The 20,951-nt window shown below is 46.9% G+C and overlaps 1 protein-coding gene across 3 annotated transcripts in view; it reads left to right on the top strand.

Moving 5' to 3' along the window:
* Positions 1-20,088, top strand: part of LOC144770642 (zonadhesin-like) — a 96,259-nt gene extending 76,171 nt beyond the window's left edge. For all 3 annotated transcript variants that reach the window (XM_078655338.1, XM_078655339.1, XM_078655340.1), the window contains one exon: positions 15,175-20,088. In XM_078655338.1, the coding sequence (XP_078511464.1) occupies positions 15,175-17,939 (2,765 nt within the window). In that variant the 3' untranslated portion in view covers positions 17,940-20,088. The remainder of the gene's footprint in view (positions 1-15,174) is intronic.
* The last annotated feature ends 863 nt before the right edge of the window (positions 20,089-20,951 follow it).

Below are 20,951 nucleotides of genomic sequence, written 5' to 3'. Positions count from 1 at the left end.
GAAAATGCCCCACTTCTAGGGCAATCCGCCAGTGCATTGGCTGCCTATTGTCAACCGAGTGGAATTTAACGTCCTTTGCACTGCATATAAAATATTGAAATCTTTCTTTGGCCATCCTGTCCAATCTGCTATCGCCCTATTCCCCTTTGTGCCAACTTCGCTCCATGGGAAAACATCTGGCGATGTGCCTCGTACAAGGAGATACAGAAGGGGATGATGGACGGAGCGTTTGAGCAAATCAACACTCACCCCCAGTCAACTGATCTGGGTTTAATCCATCACCATTCTTTAGACCACTCAGCCACCCCATTTCAGACATGGCTATATGCAAATCCATCTGACCCTGTCCCTCGTGGGAACAGTCCAGCCCGAACTGCCAAGCCATGTCTTCCATGGACCGGAAACAAGCATTCTGGGACCGGTTTCGGATTCATAATCCTCATCAGCCAGGCTATCTTGAATCCAGTGGCCAAGTGAGCAAGGGACTCACGTCTGAGCATACCCTGCCACACTTAGGGTGACCAAAGCGATACAAAAGGGGATGATGGACGGAGCGTTTGAGCCGCCATAAGTGTGGCAGGGTATGCTCAGACGTGAGTCCCTTGCTCACTTTGTCACTGGATTCAAGCAAGCCGGGCTGAAGACTGCTGGAATGCCAGAAACCGGTCCTCGGAAGCTTGTTTCCGGTCCAGGGAAGGCATGGCTTGGCAGTTCGGGCTGGACTGTTCCCATGAGGCACAGGGTCGGACTGATTTGCATATAGCCATGTCTGAACTGGGGTGGCAGAGTGGGCTAAAGAACGGTGATGGATCAAACCCAGATCTTTTGACTGGGTGTGAGTGTTTGATTGGTTCAGATGCTCCGTCCATCACCACCCCCTTTTGTACCGCTTTTGGCCGCCATAAGTGTGGCAGGGTATGCTCAGACGTGAGTCCCTTGCTCACTTTGCCACTGGATTCAAGCAAGCCGGGCTGAAGACGGCTGGAATGCCAGAAACCGGTCCTCGGAAGCTTGTTTCCGGTCCAGGGAAGGCATGGCTTGGCAGGTCGGGCTGGACTGTTCCCATGAGGCACAGGGTCAGACTGATTTGCATATAGCCATGTCTGAACTGGGGTGGCAGAGTGGGCTAAAGAACGGTGATGGATCAAACCCAGATCTTTTGACTGGGTGTGAGTGTTTGATTGGTTCAGATGCTCCGTCCATCACCACCCCCTTTTGTATCGTACAAGGAGGGCACGGTCGGATGGGCACTCTTTCAATCTACTGGCTGCCAAGCTTTGGCATTCTCTGCCACTTCCTATTCGTGCAATGTAGAACAGGATGGGCTTTCGCAGGGCTCAAAAAAATCAGCTGCACCCCACAGCCTAGTGCCTTCTTCTGATTTCCAGCCTCTATGTTCTGCTTCAGCACTGGGACGCCTCTTCGCTGAGGCAGCTGTGCGCTATACAAAACATGCTAACATAACATTGGAATGCTACCCTGAGCAATTGCCAGCATTTAAACAAATTGCAAGTATTCCTCCCATCAACCTTGTATTTCATGTACTGTGAGGTTCAAAAATGTGGAAAAAACTTGGAGGCTAATGGAGATTGTTAAAAATGGAGGGTTCTATTTGGCAGAGGTAGGTACCTTTGTCCAAATGGGGACCCTTGCGTCTAGTCAGGGAAATGGGGATACACTTATAAATCCGGCGTTGGTGCTGGGGGCCGCAAACATTTGCAGTGCAGTTTCACAAAGTGTTTCATGTGGACCTAGCCAGGGAGAAGGTTTTTTCAGGGCTGCCCAGATTTTGGGCCGTGCCGTCTTGGAAAAGAAAATTCTTTTCTTGAGTCCCCTCACTCACGCAAGGTAGCCCTTAGGTGACATGCTTCATCATTGGGGCCATCCCAAGCATCTACTGCTTGGGGTGCGCTACGACTTGCGAGGGATATGTAGGAGCACTATTAGTGAAGCTATGTGTAGTGCAATGTGTGGTGTGGAGTGACAAATAAAAATACTTGGCTAGTAAGCCAACATTTTATTCTTGCCTCTAGTTGGTGTGTTAAAAGGGGTTGGATAAGGGAAATATAACTGTTATGTTGTCACAGTCCCTAGTATCCTGTCGACATGTTTCAAGGTGTCACCTACACCTTTTCTTAAGGACAACATGAGGGCCAGCCCCATGTATGCCACTCCTTTGATTCAACCTAAATATTAAGGCAATATCATATAGACACACCTAATGTGTGTATCTGGTCCATATACTTACGGTTAATGTTGTACCAATAGTATTTTTCAGTGAGCAATATTGTGCCCCATGGTCCGCCTGGCTGGAGGGGCCTGTAGATGCGGTCAAGCCAGGGACGACACAGGTTGAATTACCAGAGCACTGACTAAGACAAAGTCTATAGGCACATACCAACTAGAGGCAAGAATAATCTGGGCAGCCCTGAAAAAACCTTCTCCCTGGTTAGGTCCACATGATCCACTTTGTGGATTTGAGTGTTACACTTTACATTTCAGGAGGAAGAACCTAGCATTAGCCTCCCTCTCCCTCCTTTCGAAAAACTAAAATAGGCAAGGGGTAATACCACTTTTAGATATTAGGTATTTATTTATGTATTTTCAAACGCAATGGAAAAATCACCTAACTTAAATATGCGCTTTAACATTCTGCTAGAACTTCTCTGTCTCCCTCTCTCTCTGTGTCTGTCTCTGTCTCTCTCTGTGTCTCTGTCTCTGTCTCTCTCTGTCTCTGTCTCTGTCTCTCTCTCTCTGTGTCTCTGTCTCTCTCTCTCTGTGTCTCTGTCTCTCTCTCTGTGTCTCTGTCTCTGTGTCTCTGTCTCTCTGTCTCTGTCATAGACAAACCACTGAGTGACACCTGGGGTCAGAGAGAACAGCAGCAAACTGTCCCAACGATTGGCGACAGCTACTCTTCGGTTCAGGAGTCCAGGCGGGAGAGAGATACACCCACCACTGAACTATCGTGCTCCTTTGCAGACAGGAGGTCGGGAAGAGGCTCAGTCTCCTCTTACATTCCAGCATCTGTTGCTAGGAGCATGCGCACTCCAGACCTCTCCAAGTGGGGCTTCAGGCAGTTCTAATGCAGAACCTTCAAAGGGTTCATAAGAGACTGTAAGTCCACCAGGTAGATGACATTACTCTTGCAGTCCACCACCTCAAACTGTCCGTTCCACTTATCCTGGAGCACACAAGGCTTACCTGGGGCTGTGACCCATACACTTTGTCCAGGCTGAAACTCGATCAGTGGCATTCTGCTCATATCACAGTTTAATCTCCTCCTGGCTGGCCACTAGATTCGCGTGAGCGAGTTGTCTGAAGTGCTTAGTCTGGTTTCTGAAGGTCAGCATGTAGCTATAAACACCCTGGGGAGGTTTACTGGGAACTTTCTCCCAGCCTTCTTTCACCAGACTCGGAGGTCCTCTTAAAGGATGGCTGTACATCTGCTCAAAGGGCCTGAACCCTAAGCACTTCTGGGGTGCCGCTCTGTAAGCAAACGAAAATCATTGTAAGAGGACATCCCACTTACACCGCATGGGTACACCAAGACCCATAATCGTGCCCTTCAGGGTCCGGTTGAATCTCTCAACCAGCCCATTACCTTGGGGGTGGTAAGGAGTGGAGAAATTGTATTTAACATTGCACTCCTGCCACATGGACTTCATATACTTCGATATGAAGTTGGTACCACGGTCGGATACCACCTCTCTGGTGGAGCCCACACAGGAGAAAATCCCCATCCATGCACGACCCACCGCGGAGGCTGCCAGGACGGAGAGTGATGGCTTCCGGGTACCAGGTGGCATGGTCCACCAAGACCATGGTGAACCTGTTGCCCATGGCTTTCCTGGGATCCAGAGGCCCCACAATGTCAATACCCACCCTCTCAAACGGGGTGCTGACCACAGGCGAAGGTTGGTGAGGAGCCTTACACTTCCTCCCACTCTTATCACTTGCCTGGTAAATCTTGCAAGACCTACAGTGAGTATTGGAACTCTTACGCCTTTGGGGCCAGTAAAAGTGGGTGACAAGCCTCTCAAAGGTCTTATCTTGCCCCAAATGTCCTGCCAAAGACACATTAGGAGTAGGGCTGGGCATAATTCGCGAAGTAGCGCTACGAGTAGCTATGCGAGCTGCACTTCGCACTACGCGAACTGCATAGTACCCTGTTCGCACTGTGCAAGATGCAGTTTTCAATGATTGCACAGTGCATACAAGCATCCGGCACTGCGCGATCATTGAAAACTGCCTCTTGCACAGTGTGAGCTGTAGTTTTCTGCCGCTAGAGTAGATTCTTACTCGAGCGTCAGCTTTCTCAACGCGGACTGGTAGTTTCTCGTCGCGAGCGTACACAACCACTCGCATTGAGAAATCTGACCTCCCTGCGTTGAGAATCTCGTGGGGAGGTTTATTTTCCACGCTCAGGATCGGTAGGACCTTTCTCACACACTGCACCCTGCCACATGGGTACATTGGGCCTACCTTGGTGTCTGATATGTAAGAAAAGGGAGGGGTAGGGCCTGGCAAGTGAGTGCACTTGCCAAGTCTGCATTGCAGTACCAGACTGGACCCAGGCTCTGCAATGGCAGACCAGGGTTACATTTAGAGGCTGCGTTTGTGGGTAGCACAGATTGTGCCACAAGCACCGTCCATCATCACCCCCTTTGTACCACTTTGTTCGCCATAAGTTGGCAGGGTATGCTCAGACATGAGTCCCTTGCTCACTTTGCTACTGGATTCAAGCAAGCCTGGCTGAAGACCAGTCCTCTGAAGCTTGTTTCCAGGGAAGGCATGGCTTGGCACTTCGGGCTGGACAGTTCCCATGAGGCACAGGGTCAGACTGATTTGCATATGGCCATGTCTGAACTGGGGTGGCAGAGTGGGCTAAAGAACGGTGATGGATTAAACCCCCTCTATTGCCTCTAGTTGGTATGTTAAAAAGGGGTTGGATAAGGGAAATATAACTGTTCTGTTGTCACAGTCCCTAGTATCCTGTCGACATGTTTCAAGGTGTCACCTACACCTTTTCTTAAGGACAACATGAGGGCCAGCCCCATGTATGCCACTCCTTTGATTCAACCTAAATATTAAGGCAATATCATATAGACACACCTAATGTGTGTATCTGGTCCATATACATACGGTTAATGTTGTACCAATAGTATTTTTCAGTGAGAAATATTGTGCCCCATGGTCCGCCTGGCTGGAGGGGCCTGTAGATGCGGTCAAGCCAGGGACACATCAGGTTGAATTACTGGAGCGCTGACTAAGACAAAGTCTATAGGCACATACCAACTAGAGGCAAGAATAATCTGGGCAGCCCTGAAAACCTTCTCCCTGGTTAGGTCCACATGATCCACTTTGTGGATTTGAGTGTTACACTTTACATTTCAGGAGGAAGAACCTAGCATTAGCCTCCCTCTCCCTCCTTTCGAAAAATTAAAATAGGCAAGGGGTAATACCACTTTTAGATATTAGGTATTTATTTATGTATTTTCAAACGCAATGGAAAAATCACCTAACTTAAATATGCGCTTTAACATTCTGCTAGAACTTCTCTGTCTCCCTCTCTCTCTCTCTCTCTCTCTCTGTGTCTCTGTGTCTCTGTCTCCCTCTCTCTCTCTCTCGGTGTCTGTGTCTCTGTCTCTCTGTGTCTCTGTCTCTCTGTCTCTCTGTGTCTCTGTCTCTCTGTCTCTCTGTGTCTCTGTGTCTCTGTCTCTCTGTGTCTCTGTCTCTCTGTCTCTCTGTCTCTCTGTCTCTCTGTCTCTCTGTCTCTCTGTGTCTCTGTGTCTCTCTCTCTCTGTCTCTGTCTCTGTGTCTCTCTCTCTCTGTCTCTGTGTCTCTCTCTGTCTTTCTCATAGACAAACCACTGAGTGACACCTGGGGTCAGAGAGAACAGCAGCAAACTGTCCCAACGATTGGCGACAGCTACTCTTCGGTTCAGGAGTCCGGGCGGGAGAGAGATACACCCACCACTGAACTATTGTGCTCCTTTGCAGACAGGAGGTCAGGAAGAGGCTCAGTCTCCTCTCACATTCCAGCATCTGTTGCTAGGAGCATGCGCACTCCAGACCTCTCCAAGTGGGGCTTCAGGCAGTTCTAATGCAGAACCTTCAAAGGGTTCATAAGAGACTGTAAGTCCACCACGTAGGTGACATTACTCTTGCAGTCCACCACCTCAAACTGTCCGTTCCACTTATCCTGGAGCACACAAGGCTTACCTGGGGCTGTGACCCATACTCTTTGTCTAGGCTGAAACTCGATCACTGGCATTCTGCTCATATCTAGTGGCCAGCCAATTTTGGCAGGAGTGTGGTAAAGCGAATACAGGGGCTTATAGTGCTGCGACTGTAGAGTTGCTGAGCATAGAACCGTATGACCCAGATCTAGAGACAGCTGTAATCCCTCCGGCTGTGACCCCACTTTCCCTGCCCACTTTGTTGCAAATTTTACCCTATCATCACTTTTGTGTGCATAGAGTTCTGAGTAAAGCTGCCCAATTGTACAGTGAGTGCAGCGCTCTATGTAATCCATTATGCGACATTGGCCGAAACCTAGTGTGCCCCCCTGTTTATTTAAAAATTAGCTTCTTACCTGCAGGTACTTGAAGAAACTACTGCCTGTTAACTTACATTTTTTTTGGAGATCATGAAACTGTAAGATACCCCCCCTGTTGATCCATGAGATTCCCAACCTTCCTGATCCCCTTGTTATCCCAGTCCCTCATGACCGTATCCCTAAAAAATATCCCCTGGTAATGAATGATTCGTGTACATCCGTGTATAACTATTATATCTGCCTAAGCCCACTTTTTTTTTTTAACCGCCTTCCAGATGTTCTATGCCGCTCTTAATGTCTTGAACCTTGTATGTTTGAAGTAGCTAAAATCAATTGTGTTCAAAAAACCGTTCTCTGCCCCATCACCCAGCAGTGCAGTATATACATTCGTGAATCCAGGTCTGTCATCCCCTTGCTCGGTTACCCGCTCCCTATTAGCCCCTGAAAATACTGCAAGGCTGCAGCCCAGTAGTAGAGCCTGAAGTCTGGGGCCCCCCATCCCCCCTTTTCCCTAGGTAATTAGAGGTATCGATAGACTCTCCTGGTCTTTCCCTGCGCCCAGATAAATCTGTTGAGTATTGCTTCTAATTTATTAAACCATGAATGGTCAAAGAGCAGTGGAATGGCTCTAAACATATACAAGAATTTCGGGAATGTGATCATCCTAATCACGTTTATACGGCCCATCAGAGTCCGATGTAGATTGTGAATCCTTTCAGTGTTTTCCTTTACTTTTATTAATAGGGGTCCCATATTAAGCTCTACCAATCTGTCTAAATCAGCGGTAACCTTTATCCCTAAATATGTGGCTTCCTCGACCACTCCAGTATCTTGATGTATCATGAATCTGATATGTACTATCTGCGTCTTCCCCTTGTTTATCAGATATCCTGAGACTGCCCCCAAGTTTGTTGCCTCCTTCTCTAACTCCGGTATAGCCCTCTCTGAGTTTGTTGTGATAATGGCTACATCGTCCACGTACGCGAAAATTTTATAATCCTTACCATGCAGCTTGACTGGAAAGATAATATTATTCCTCTTTAACCTGTGCAGAATAGGGTCAATGTACAGGGCGAACAGGAGGGGCGATGCTGGACAGCCCTGCCTTGTCCCATGCCTTATCTGCACTGTCTCGGTATAGCCTTTATTGATCCTTACTCTCGCTGTCGGGTCTAGATATAGGGCCTGGATTGCTTTAATATAGCCCTTGCCAAACCACTCCAACACTTTCCACAGATAGTTCCAGGAGACCCTGTCGAAGGCCTTCTCCGCATCCAGGAATACAGCCGTGGCAGGGTCCCCTGCAACCTCTACAGCGTCTAAAATAGTGATCATTTGTCTTGTGTGCTGAGTGGTCCCTTTACCTGGAATAAACCTGTGCTGTGAAGTGCTAACTAAAAGCTCAATAACCCTGCTTAACCTTTGTGCCAGAGTTTTAGAGAAGATTTTGGCATCCGCATTCATAAGCGTAATTGGCCTATAAGACCCTGGTTCTAGCGGGGGTTTATTCTTCTTAAGTATCACTATATCTGCACCTGCCCAGGAGTGTGGAACTGAATTCCCTAACTGTGCCTGAATAAGAGGCTCATGCATGTCCTTCCCCAATGCGTCCCAAAAAGTTTTATAAAATTCTGCCGGAATTTGGTCCGGGCCGGTAGCTTTCCCAGAAGGGAGATTAACCACCGCATCCTGTACTTCCTGTAATGTCCGCGTAAGAACTAGCTCCTCTTTCCCCTCTTCCTGTAACACTGCATGTGGTAGATCTGCCAGGTATTCCATAATTTCTAAGTCCGTGTTACTAAGGCTCTGATCATATAGGGCAATGTAGAATTTCCTAAAAACCTCCCGAACATCTTTTATCTTATTTACAACACCTCCCACCGCATTAATTTCCTTTATTTCACCTGCCGCCAGATTTTGTCTAGTACTGATTGCTAGGAGGTGACCTACCCTCTCGTTATATTCATAAAATTTTTCCTTTTTAGCCAAGTAGTTACCTGCCGCCTTCCTTGCCATACTTTCACTAGCCTCTGCTTTGTTTAATTCTAGTTTTAGTAGTATATCCTCTATTGGGTCTTGGTTAGAAATGGCAAGGATTAAGCGGTCTTCTAACTCTGCTAGGTCACTGAGCCTTTTATCCATCTCAACTTTCTCCTTCTTGGCCCTCTGAAGCTTGTAGCACAGTTTCCCCCCTAATTCCGGCCTTAAAGGCGTCCCAGACTATGCCGGCGGAGGCTGAGCCTTTATTAATCTCCCAGAACTGCCGAATCTAAACCTGCATCCTATTAATATAGCTTTCTACTCTTAAAAGCCCTCTTTCGAAAGTCCAGGTATAGGGCTTTCTTAACCCCCTGATTCCCGGCGGGAGAGTTAACACGAGCGGATTATGGTATGACAGTATCTTGGGAAGCCTCTCCAGCTGGCTACCACTTAGCAGAGAGCTTGAGATCAAAAAGTAATCTAACCTGGCCACCATCCTATGTGGCGCCGAGTAGTATGTGCTCCCTGTCCCAAGCGGATTGTTCTGAGCCCACACATCCACCAGTACATTGTGTCGCGCTAGGTTGCATATAACTTTACACGTTCTCTTCTTCCGTCCCCCATAGGCGCCCCCTCCCGTCATACCCAAACCCGCCAGACCATTGATATTAAAGTTTCCGCAGCAAATGATCGGTTCCGACCACAGAGGCAGCTCCTGATCTAAAAATTCAAAAACATCTGGTTCATCATCCGTGGAACCATGAACAGAAACAATTGTGCAGGATCCCGCCACTGATTCTCCTTCAATCATTACCCATCTCCCCCATTGATCCTCTTTTTTTCCTTTGAAGACACCCTTCCTGGCTAATATGGCCACCCCTCTTGTCTTAGTTCCTTGCCTTGTATATGCAAGCACCTCGAAGCCCGTTTGATCCAACATAAATGTATTGTTTCCCTCTATATGTGTCTCTTGGAGGCAGACTACGTCTGATTTCAAGATTCTTAACATAGCAGCCACTTTCTGTCTTTTCCCCCCATCATTTAATCCACAAATATTTATGGAGGCAATCCTTAATGCCATCTATACTTGCTAAAAATGTCCTTACTGGTGACCCAGCTATTCCTCCCCTCTGCTAGTGTATTCAGTGCATTTACCCCAAAAAAAAGTCTGTTTAGTTTCTCCTCTTGTGCTGTATTTACCAAACAACCATCACCAGCCCCCTGCTCCCCCTCTCCTCTCCTCTCCCCCTGAGTTCCCACCCCCCCTTCTACAGGCAAATAGGTCAGGCATGACCTATATGTAGCCACTGTAGATTGTAGTGTCGCCTCCCTCTCCTTCCCACGCCTACTAATCTATCCTGAGTATTTTGAACTGGTTCTAAGCTATATCTGCCCTATGGGGGTTTTGCGGGGCTTTTCCCTCTATTGTTTTTCCCCCTATGCTGCTCAGTGAGTTCCAGTAAGAATTTCCCTGCCTTGATTTCCGAAAAGAACATCCTAGTCTGTCCTCCATTAATGACCTTTAGTTTTGCCGGAAACATGAAGTATGCCTCTGCGCCTTGTTTTTGGAGGGGAGCGATTAATTTTCTTAACTTCCATCTCCTTTCAACTGTTACGTGACAGAAGTCAGGTCTTGCAAAAAATGTGGCCCCCTCATATGTTATTTTAGAATCTGGTCTGGCTCTATCCATTATTTCTTGTCTTGTCAAGAAATTTCCTAAGAACACTAGCATCGCCCTAGGCAAAGTGTCTTGGTTACCCCCTCCCCCCCTCGTTTCTTCTTCAGTGACAGTGGGAATCTGTGCACTCTTTGAACCTCCGTCTCTCATTGCCACTGAGACTCAGGAAAGGCACCCTTCAGCAGCTTGATGACATACCTTCTTGCATCCTCCCCTTCCACCCCCTCTTCTAGTCCAAGGAGTCTCACATTGTTACGCCTCTGGCAGTTTTCAAAATCTTCGATCTTCAACTGAAGGTCTTCCAAAACCTTCCCTTGCTCCAATTTGAAGGTCTGCCAATCCGTTGCCTCATCTTCCAATCTACCAGTTCTTTCTTCCACTTGGGACACCCTTTCCTCAACTTCTTCGTACTTCTTATTTATTTTCCTAAGCTATGCTTGAATCTTTTTTGTGTCTTGCCTTGCTCTCCGGCGTTGCGCCCTGGCCTCCGTCTATCTGTTTCAGTGTGTTAAACATTAAGTCCATTGTAACATTCTGCGCTGGAGACCCTACGTTTGTCCCTCTAATCGCCCCTTCCCCATGTTTGCTTTCTTGATATACGCCAGAGTTGGCGGAGTAGTCCCATGATAGTTTTTTTATTCATGCTGCCTGGAGACCCTCCTCCACCTACCCGCCTTGCCACCGATTTATTTTTCTTTTGTGTGCTTTTGTCCCTAGAGCCTCCACTCCTGTCTGAGTCTGTGGTAAGGTCTATGGAGCTCTTTCCCCCTCGCTGTCACTTGTGCAGGTGGAGTCCAACCCTTCATTAACTGAGAAAAACGTATCTCCTTCTGGAGAGCCCCCTCTTGCCCCTTTGCTCTCAGCCCTCTCTTGCTGTGAGTCCAGACTTGTCAGGCTCCCCCATTTGGCTTCATGTCTCTGATTGCTACCACTGGTTAGTCCTGCCTCGACTAGCAGCAGGGCATTCAGCATCTGTAAATTTTTTGCCTTTCTGTTGCCTCAAGAGTAGCTCCTGCCTCCCCTGGTGCCCCCCGCTCACCGATAGTGTGTTAATCGCTCCTTCTGTGTGCTGAATGATTTCCGCGGGATGGGTATACTCCGGGGCCGCTCCTTCCGGTTGCTCGGCAACCATGACGCTTGCGTCCTCGGACGGCTTTCTCCAACCCAGCGTCTTCCGAGGAGGGATGGCTCATCTGGAGACTGTCTGGCTCTTCATCCTGTCCAGGGGCATTAGGCAGTGATTTAGCTGCAAAAGATTCCGTTAAGGTAGGCTGCCTTAAAGTGATATCTTTGTTGGGGAGGGGGTTCGCCCGCTGAGAGCTAACTGATTCTTTTACACGCAAACCGCCGTCCTGCTGTGACTCTTTCTATGCTTTGATCACCGCAGCATGTGTCAGTCTTGGCTCCAGTTTCTTTTCCTTTTCGGCTCTTTCTGCTTTCTTCTGCTGAGCCTTTGACATCGCGCTGCTTGCAGGGGCCAATCTCTTACTTGTGGCAGGCATCTTCGGTATAGCCCCTGGTCCTGAGCCGTCTCGTTGTCCTGGCCCCTTAATCATGCCAGTTGAAGCCGGCAGAGGCTTCTCCTTCTCCTTTTCGTGTCTCGTGCGCTGAGACATCCCCCAGGTTGTTTTAATAACGCTGTATAGATTTCTCCAGTAGTTTTTTAAGACCCGCAGCGCTGCCAAGGCCCCTTGCTTTATCCGGAGTTCCCCGCCAATACTGCTCCTTGCATTCAGTTGATTTAGCCCATGGGACAGCAGCATATCTGTACTCAGAGTACAGACGGCATTTCTTTAGGCTGGAGAGGGAGGGATGTGCAACTTTCCTCTACAACCCTGTAGTGGCCATCTTGCCTCTCTGTGGGACGTGCTAGTCTAATAGCTCACTGTTCTATGTTAGGATTTCAACTTATAAACTGCAAGTAACAAAAGGATCTCTCTGACTAAAGCAGTAGCCCACTGACCTATTTACATTATGTGCACTTTGTGATCTGCATGGTACATTTTCTTTGCAGCAGGCACATTAACCCTCTGAGCTACCTTTCCATGAATCAAAACTTCCACTAGACAAAAGTATCTCTCTCTAGGAAGAACATTAAACACCAGAGTCGGCATGACCTTTTTATTGTTGCCGCAAATTGCTGGAGCCCAGGAAGGAGGCAGAAAGCGCTTTTAAAACCTTAATATACTTGCAAACATAATGCCTCCACCCAAAGACCGCAACCAGTGCGGTCACACCGGTTGCACTGCCCTGGAGCTGGCCCTTCTCAAGGGTCCTCTGACCACAGTGACAGTCACTGTGGTTCTAGGCTGTGCTGCTTCATAGGCTTGCCCGCAAGATTGGAGGTGACCTTCAGTATGGAATGTGGTGGACAAACCTTGAAGGTTAACCCACAATTGCCACTGCTAGGGTCCACCTGCTGGTGCTAAGACACCAGGGCTTCTAAGGTCTTGCAAAGCCTTCTAAGGCCTATCATGGGATTGTGCTCGCTCGGGACTGTGCTCTGGTGGACTGGTTATTAGGGCTGAGCCTGCTTCTCCAGTTCCAAATTCCGCAGCTCTGTCCATAGTGCCACATCCTCTCCCCCACTGAACACCATTCTACCCCACTGAAATAAACTGACACTGCCTTCAACTACAACCCAATTGCTGTCTGCTATAAACACCTAATTGTGGTTCAATTCAAATGACGCACTAGACAGGAGCAATATCCGGCCTACAAAAAAAGTAACACCATCTTGGAAAAAGTAAACACTCATGGGGGAATGCAAAATTTAGCAAACCATGTGTAATGTAAGCAGGAACAACATGGTTACATTAACGCTTTCACACTCACTATTCATAAATCAGTGAGTGCTTTTGCCTGAAAAGTTAAAGACATGACTACAGGGCCCTGAATGGGCCTATTTCAATGTCCATTGCTTATATCCTTACGAAACGTAAGCAGTACCGTAAAAAAAACACATCCCTGGACACGGAGCCGCAGTACTCATTTTGTTTTCCAATCCACAAAACAAAATGAGTCCAGGATTGGTGCACTAGTTGCAAACCCAGGGAAAACAAAGACAAGAAAACAAAAATAGGGCTTCACTGGCAAACTCTGTAAAAGTGGCACTAATGTGTTTGGGTGTGAATAAAATCAATCTGGCCAGTTTGCTACCACTCTGTCTTACTTTTAGTTATTTTTCATATGTTTAACCTTTTATTACAATGCCGACTTTGGAATTAAAACATCAGAAAAATGCATTTCCATCAAAAATGTTTTTCTTTTTTTGGATCCATTTCACAGGGAAACAAATAAAAGAAAGGAGAGGATAGTGAGAACCCCGTCTTGGATTCATGCGCTTCAGAAAGAGAAGAACTGCTAGACAGAGGGAAGAAGGAAAGAGTGGAGGTGTTAGCTGAAGCGCAGAGAATAAGTGGACACTGTATTTTTATTCTCTGCCAAGAACAAAAAGACAGAGTCCTGTTACTTCTCTGCCACCCGTCCTCGAACGCCAGGAACTGCGAGCGTTATTTATTTACGATGGTGATTTCTTGCGTCCTGAGACGCATTTTCAAAATAAAGTAGGGGAACGGAATCCTTGCAATTGAAGAAGCAGGAGCAGGCCGTGGCCTGACATTCCCGCCCACTTCGACCACTGGAACTGGTTTGCTTCATGAATTAGGTCTTGTTGTTGGGCAACGATGGGTATACGATGGATACAAGAAAATGGCCGCCTCAGTGCTGCCCTCAGGCCTCAAAAAGCCAGAGTCCGTGAATTGGGATCCGGACTGTCGTCTGCCCTTCTCTCACATGTCCCTAAAGGTTTTGTACCGGAAAAGTCGAAAGGATCTGCAAACCTGTGAGGGAGTTCACCCACCGCATTTTTAAAGCACTGGCATTTCAGTTAATTCTGTATGGAAATGAAGCCAAAAGCATGTCTGAAGGAGTGAGTGTGAGAACGAGCTCCATATATGTGCCTGATAAGGGTTCTAAAATGACTTGGAAAGAGGGATCGCTAAGTGAGATTGTTTTTCTTTGTGCTGCAAATCCGACCAAGCAAGAGTTTGACTAATTGTACCCGCGAATGTTTGGAAGGGTACCCTCCTGTGACAGGAATGTCCTTTTGAAAATGAGTCGAGGTGGGAATACTTGGATTAAAACATTCATTTATATTGCCAAGGATGGCAAAGTGCCAATTGTGTACTGTAATCGACTTAACAAAAGGTGTGCAGCCTTTACATACTTAATCATTCATCAAACTTCCATGTGAGGGTAATTTTTCGAGGTTTGATGAAAGATTTAACACACAGTACTTTGTTTGTTCCCCTTTTTACCGCTATACTGCGGAGAAGGTTCTTCTACAAACCTAGACTTTCAAAACTTCCAATCGTTTTTTTTTTTTACACAGTTAACCATTAAAACGTTACAAAGAGATCTCGCAAAATAGAATCTTTGCAACTCTGTACCCTTCCCATACTGAGTGTCTTAGTGCTGTGTGTTCTCCTTGACAACTTCTGTTGTCGCGCTAAACAATCTGGCTTCTCTTATCTGACGTCACCGAGATGGAGTACAGTTGTTAGGGAATGTAACTGTGCAATATGAAATGTTGAGCTGCACGTGCCGTGTTCAAAGTTGTGTTTTGCCACATTCTATAAATTTGTGTTCTTTTTTTTTTTTTACATGGACTCGTGTTTAAATACATACACATGTAGGTTTATAATTGGAAACGATGACAATTTATTAACACGTTAACTAAAAATATGCTATGTTCTAAACTGTCAATAGTACACGGTTGTTTCCCGTTTTAGAGAAATTAAGCGTTTGAAATCCTGAGGAAGGGTATATTCGATGGGAACTTTTTTGAAAACTGTGTCAGTATTTTAAGCAAAGTCCATATCGAAATAATATTTCAATCTGTTAAACATTAACATCATGTATAATTATCCGTCTCTCCCAATTCTTTCCCACTCAGGTAGCTGTCCACCTAACATGCATTACACGGAGTGCGGCTCTGGATGCCCGAAGACTTGCACGGATGGGACAGGCCCGCATCACTCTCCAAGGATCTGCGCACTGTCTTGCGTGAGCGGCTGCGTTTGTGACGACGGATACGTCTACGAAAGCCTGGATTCCAAGCGCTGCGTCCCTTCAAGTGACTGCAAGCAAACCTGCCCAGCCAATTCAGAAGACGTGGAGTGCGGCACAGCGTGTCCTCTCACCTGTGATAATTACAGGAACCCTCCTGTTATATGCACATTGCAATGTGTACCGGGTTGTGCTTGTAAAACTGGGTACATCTTAGAAAGTGCAACTTCCAAAAACTGCATTCGTCCGAGTGAATGTAAAAAGACATGCCAGGACCACGCCCACTATAACGAGTGTGGCACTGCCTGTCCCATCACCTGTGCCAACTATGAAGACCTTGTAGTGTGCACGCTCCAGTGTGCGGCGGGGTGCTTCTGTGATGAAGGGTATGTGTTGGAAAGTGCAGCATCCAAGCGCTGCATTCCACAGAGTGACTGCAAAAAGACCTGTGGAGGCAATTCAAGCTTTTCCGAGTGTGGTACTGCCTGTCCCCTCACATGCGAGAACTATGCCCACCCCCCTGTTTGCACAAGAGAGTGTGCGATCGGGTGCGTCTGTAACGAAGGGTATGTGCTTGAAAATGCAACTTCCAGCCGCTGTATTCCAAAGGGTGACTGTAAGAAGACCTGTGGAACTAATTCCAGCTACACAGACTGTGGCACAGCCTGTCCTCTCACCTGTGATAATTATGACAACCCCCCTCAAGTGTGTACTGACCAGTGTGTTGCGGGTTGCTTTTGCGATGAAGGGTATGTGTTTGAAAGTGCAACTTGCAAGCGCTGCGTTCCCCAGAGTGACTGTAAAAATACCTGTGTAGGCAATTCCAATTACACCGACTGTGGTACAGCCTGTCCCCTCACCTGTGCAAATTATAAGAACCCCAATCAGGCTTGCACGCTGCAGTGTGTCCAGGGGTGCTTTTGCAATGAAGGCTTCGTGCTCGACAGTGCAGCTTCCAAGTGCTGTATTCCAAAGAGTGACTGCAAATACGCATGCCCGGACAATTCACGATACACAGAGTGTGGTACAGCCTGCCCCCTCACCTGTGATAATTATCTCAACCCTCCTCTAGTGTGCACAAAGCAGTGTGTTCAGGGATGCTTCTGTGAGGAGGGATATGTGTTTGAAAGTGCCACCTCCAAGCGCTGCATTCCTCAGAAGGAGTGTGAAAAGGTCTGTGGGCCCAATTCAAAGTACACTGACTGTGGTACAGCCTGTCCTCTCACGTGTGGCAACTATCAGAACCCTCCTCTAATCTGCACATATCAGTGTGTCCAGGGGTGCTTCTGTGAGGAGGGATATGTGTTTGAAAGTGCAATCTCCAAACGCTGTATTCCGCCAACAGACTGTGGGAGAGTGTGCCCACACCATTCAAAATACACCGATTGTGGCAGTGCCTGCCCCCTGACCTGTGACAACTATGAAAACCCTGTCCGGGCATGCACAGAGCAGTGTGTCCGGGGGTGCTTCTGTGAGGAGGGATATGTGCTTGAAAGTGCAACCTCCAAACGCTGCATTCCGCCAACACACTGTAAGAAAGTGTGCCTACACCATTCAAAATACACCGATTGTGGCAGTGCCTGCCCCCTGACCTGTGATAACTATGAAAACCCTGTCCGGGCATGCACAGAGCAGTGTGTCCAGGGGTGCTTCTGTGAGAAGGGATATGTGCTTGAAAGTGCAACCTCCAAACGCTGCATTCCTCAGAAGGAGTGTGAAAAGGTCTGTGGGCCCAATTCAAGGTACACAGACTGTGGCACAGCCTGTCCTCTTACATGTGCCAATTATGAGAACCCTCCTCAAATGTGCACATATCAGTGTGTGAGAGGATGCTTCTGTGAGGAGGGATATGTTCTTGAAAGTACAACCTCCAAACGCTGCATTCCGCCAACAGACTGTAAGAAAGTGTGCCCACACCATTCAAAATACACCGAGTGCGGCAGTGCCTGCCCCCTGACCTGTGACAACTATGAAAACCCTGTCCGGGCATGCACAGACCAGTGTGTCCAGGGGTGCTTCTGTGAGGAGGGATATGTGCTTGAAAGTGCAACCTCCAAACGCTGCATTCCGCCAACACACTGTAAGAAAGTGTGCCCACACCATTCAAAATACACCGATTGTGGCAGTGCCTGCCCCCTGACCTGTGATAACTATGAAAACCCTGTCCGGGCATGCACAGACCAGTGTGTCCAGGGGTGCTTCTGTGAGGAGGGATATGTGCTTGAAAATGATGCTTCAAATCGGTGTGTCAAGCGAAGTTCCTGTACACCCCGCTGTAGTGCCAATGCCCACTACCAGCAGTGTGGAACGGCCTGTCCAAAAACCTGTGCCGATGTTACACACCCGGTGCCCCGTCCATGCCCACTTCACTGCATGAGCGGATGCCACTGCGATGAGGGTTATGTGCTCGAGAATGCTGCATCTAACGTTTGTGTGAAGGAAAGCCAGTGCAAGAGCTGTGATGCCAACAGCCACTACAGCACGTGTGCCACTGCGTGCCCCCTGAACTGCCAGAACTTCATGCACCCTCCTCTAATATGCCCACTCATCTGCCTCGAAGGGTGCATCTGCAACAAAGGCTACGTCTTCCAGTCTGGCCAGTCCGGCCCGTGTGTGCCCCGGACAGAGTGCCCGGGTGGCACCGAGGACTAGGGCAGTGTGGCGCCTGGTAGCCTCAAACACACACAGCCCCTGGGACTGCCGGGGGAGGGGTGGGACTCCAAACCATTACCACGGGAGGCGCTGGCTGAGCAGTGGAGTTAATGGCTTCGAGAGATCATGTTCCACGCGGGCCATAGCCTGGCTTTTATCCTGATGGCAACTTTTAGAAGAGTAGTTTTTTACTGATGGTTTGTTTTTTGGGGGGAGATCAATACTGTAGTTCATGTTCGTTTCCATTCCAGCACGGTCTTGAATCTGGAAATTGAGCATTAAATAATAAGCAGGGTGTAGTTTTCTTCAATTATATCAACACCATTTTTTCTTTAGCAACGCTAATTGGTTGCTGTTATTATTGATCTAACCGCTTATTTTCATAGTAACGAGCACAGAAACGTGGCTCCACACTTTACCCATTCTTGAACCTACAATGTCTATCTTGCCCATCAACTGGTTGGTGGGAGAGATTCCCTAAAGGCCATCACAGGCCTTTGTTTCCCAAATGTCATTCTATCCTGAAGTCTCTTCACCACCTTCCCAAATCTTAGTTGTTCTCTGAAAGCCCTTTCCATCTTACTCCATTTTTTGTGGTTAGCCCCTTTCTGGGCCAGTTATCTCCCTTTTGCCAATGCTTATTCGTCCTATAGTCTTGATGTGATCCTTCGGGAACTGATACAGGTGGATCACCATAACCTCGCTTTGTTCTGTTTTATCATAAATTCTCTTATTTGGAGATTGATTGTCAGGGTTAGTGCCATCATTTGTATCTTTGAACCCATTACCCCAGGTTACCACATTTGATATAAACTGTATGTATTGTATCAAGATGTGTTCCTTGAACCTAACTAATTTAACACTAATCTAGCACAAATCCCTACTCCTTGGCCCGGTTTCTTCTTCTAGGAGCTATGGTAACATATACAGCACAACCGATAAATGCCACCTCCACATGATACAGTGCCACTGACGCAAACTCGGGGAATCTTACTGAAAAATCTATTTTCTAAACTTTAAACCCCCCTGAACCTGGGGTTGAGCAACATAACAAAGGAGGTAGCATGCCTTTCACATTAAGAACACTTTCTTTCAAATGATCCCTCATTTTAATTAGTTTGAGTACTTTTCTCACTGATTTGAGGACTGACGACTTTAATTGTTTTAACACTTAACTTTGGAACATTTTATTGTAATGGAACTGAAAGTTTTGTTTAAGTGTGACTTAGCTTTATTCTTCCTGCTTCCATGCCAGTGGTCTTCGTTTCACTAATCGCTGAGTTTTTTGGGACAGGAAAAACACCAGCGTGAATGCGATAGAAAATTAGTGTTGAGTGGTATAGGCTGCTCCGTTAGTGGATGAACTGATTAAAATGTGCATTCCCCCCTCCCTCTGTGCCATGGAATGCCAGACTCTGTCCAGCCCAGTGTGGGAGGTAGTAGTGTTCCGAGGAGGCGCTAGCACAGCAGGAGCCTCCCAGCTCACGGTTGAGTCTGTAGAGCTTTTGTGTATATGTGTACCTTTTTGTAAATTTCATTTGCTTGTTTTTATACTTGCCAGTCCTGGTGGGGTGGGGCGCACTCTTCTGTGACACCCCTAAACCATCAGAATTTATAGAGTAAAAAGAATGGGTTAAATGCTGCCCTGGTGGGTACCCCTAAATGTGAACAAGGTGCAGAGAAATGGTCTGCTTTACATATATCAATACATCCAACCCTGAACATTCTCATCTGGGACCAGGCTCTCCTTGAGTGCCTACATACATATATTTAGGGAGGGTATATTTTTGTCCTATTTTACTTTTTGCTTGGGAGTTGATGTACGTCAAAGGGTCCCACCATGCAGCTAAGATGCTTTTGTTCAGTTTCAATGTTATATTGTAATAAATGTAAATCACAAAAGTTACAAATGTATGAATGTGGCTGAACATATGCATTTTATTTCAATTTTTTCATCTGATTTGAATAATAATCAGTCAAATATTCTTGTTTGTATATCCTTCTAATTGCTCTGGCGTTGTTGCCTTATATCTACAATGTTAATCCTTTCCAGGATGAGGACACCCTAAGCCGACGCTCCCTTCTAGTTCAGTGTTCCAATCTGTTTTTTATGAATATTTTAATACTGGAATAAATACTTTAAAGCATTCATTCTATGTTCAAGTGTTTTTCAATGGCTTTTATTATCCATATTGTGGGGTTCGACTGTGAACTTGTCATCGCCCAGTCACGTGATACACCCTTTAATGATTTCTTAAACATCTAGCAGTAAACTACCCACCAGCCCCTTAAACCTTGGAACTGCAGCAGAAGCTCCGTGCCTTTTGGTATTCTTCCTTTCTGTTGAGGCCTCTCACTGAGATTTCAAATTTTCTGCAGACATCTTTTAGTTGTGGCACAGTGTAGGTATCAACCCTTTCCTCTTCAAATTTGATACCCACAGATGCATTGGATGCTGGTTTTCTCATGGAGAAAATTGGCCGGTCTCAAGATGCAAAAAATACCCAGGAAAAAAACTCTACCAAGTGTACGTGGTTGTGTAATAGTCTGCAAAATAGCGGTAGTGTACACCAATCTGTGTGCAAGTCCAGATCTTCACTGCTGACCACTTATGTTAGAAATGGGTGTCTCTAGTTGGTAGAGGTAGGTACCTTTGTCCAAATAGGAACCCTTGCTTCCAGTCAGGGTAAGGGGGATACACTTCTAAAATAACCCTTGCTCACCCCCTTGGCAGCTTGACACGGACAGACAGGCTTATCTCAGAGGCAGTGTGTAAAGCATTTGTGAACACATACAGTAATACAGTGAAAACATTACAAATGAACACCACACCAGTTTTTGAAAAATACATCTCTATCTATCTAAACCAAACCAGACCAAAACGACAAAAATCCACAATCCAGTATGGTATTACTAAAAAACAAAGTGACCTAAACCTTCACTCAAACACGTAACGTTTATCATATAGCAATTTACATCAGACTGGGGAGGGATGGAACTGACCAAGACACT

This window comes from Lissotriton helveticus, chromosome 7 (genome assembly GCF_964261635.1).
Source record: "Lissotriton helveticus chromosome 7, aLisHel1.1, whole genome shotgun sequence".
In the NCBI taxonomy this organism is placed as follows: Eukaryota; Metazoa; Chordata; class Amphibia; order Caudata; family Salamandridae; genus Lissotriton; species Lissotriton helveticus.
This window is presented reverse-complemented; position numbering and strand designations above follow the sequence as displayed.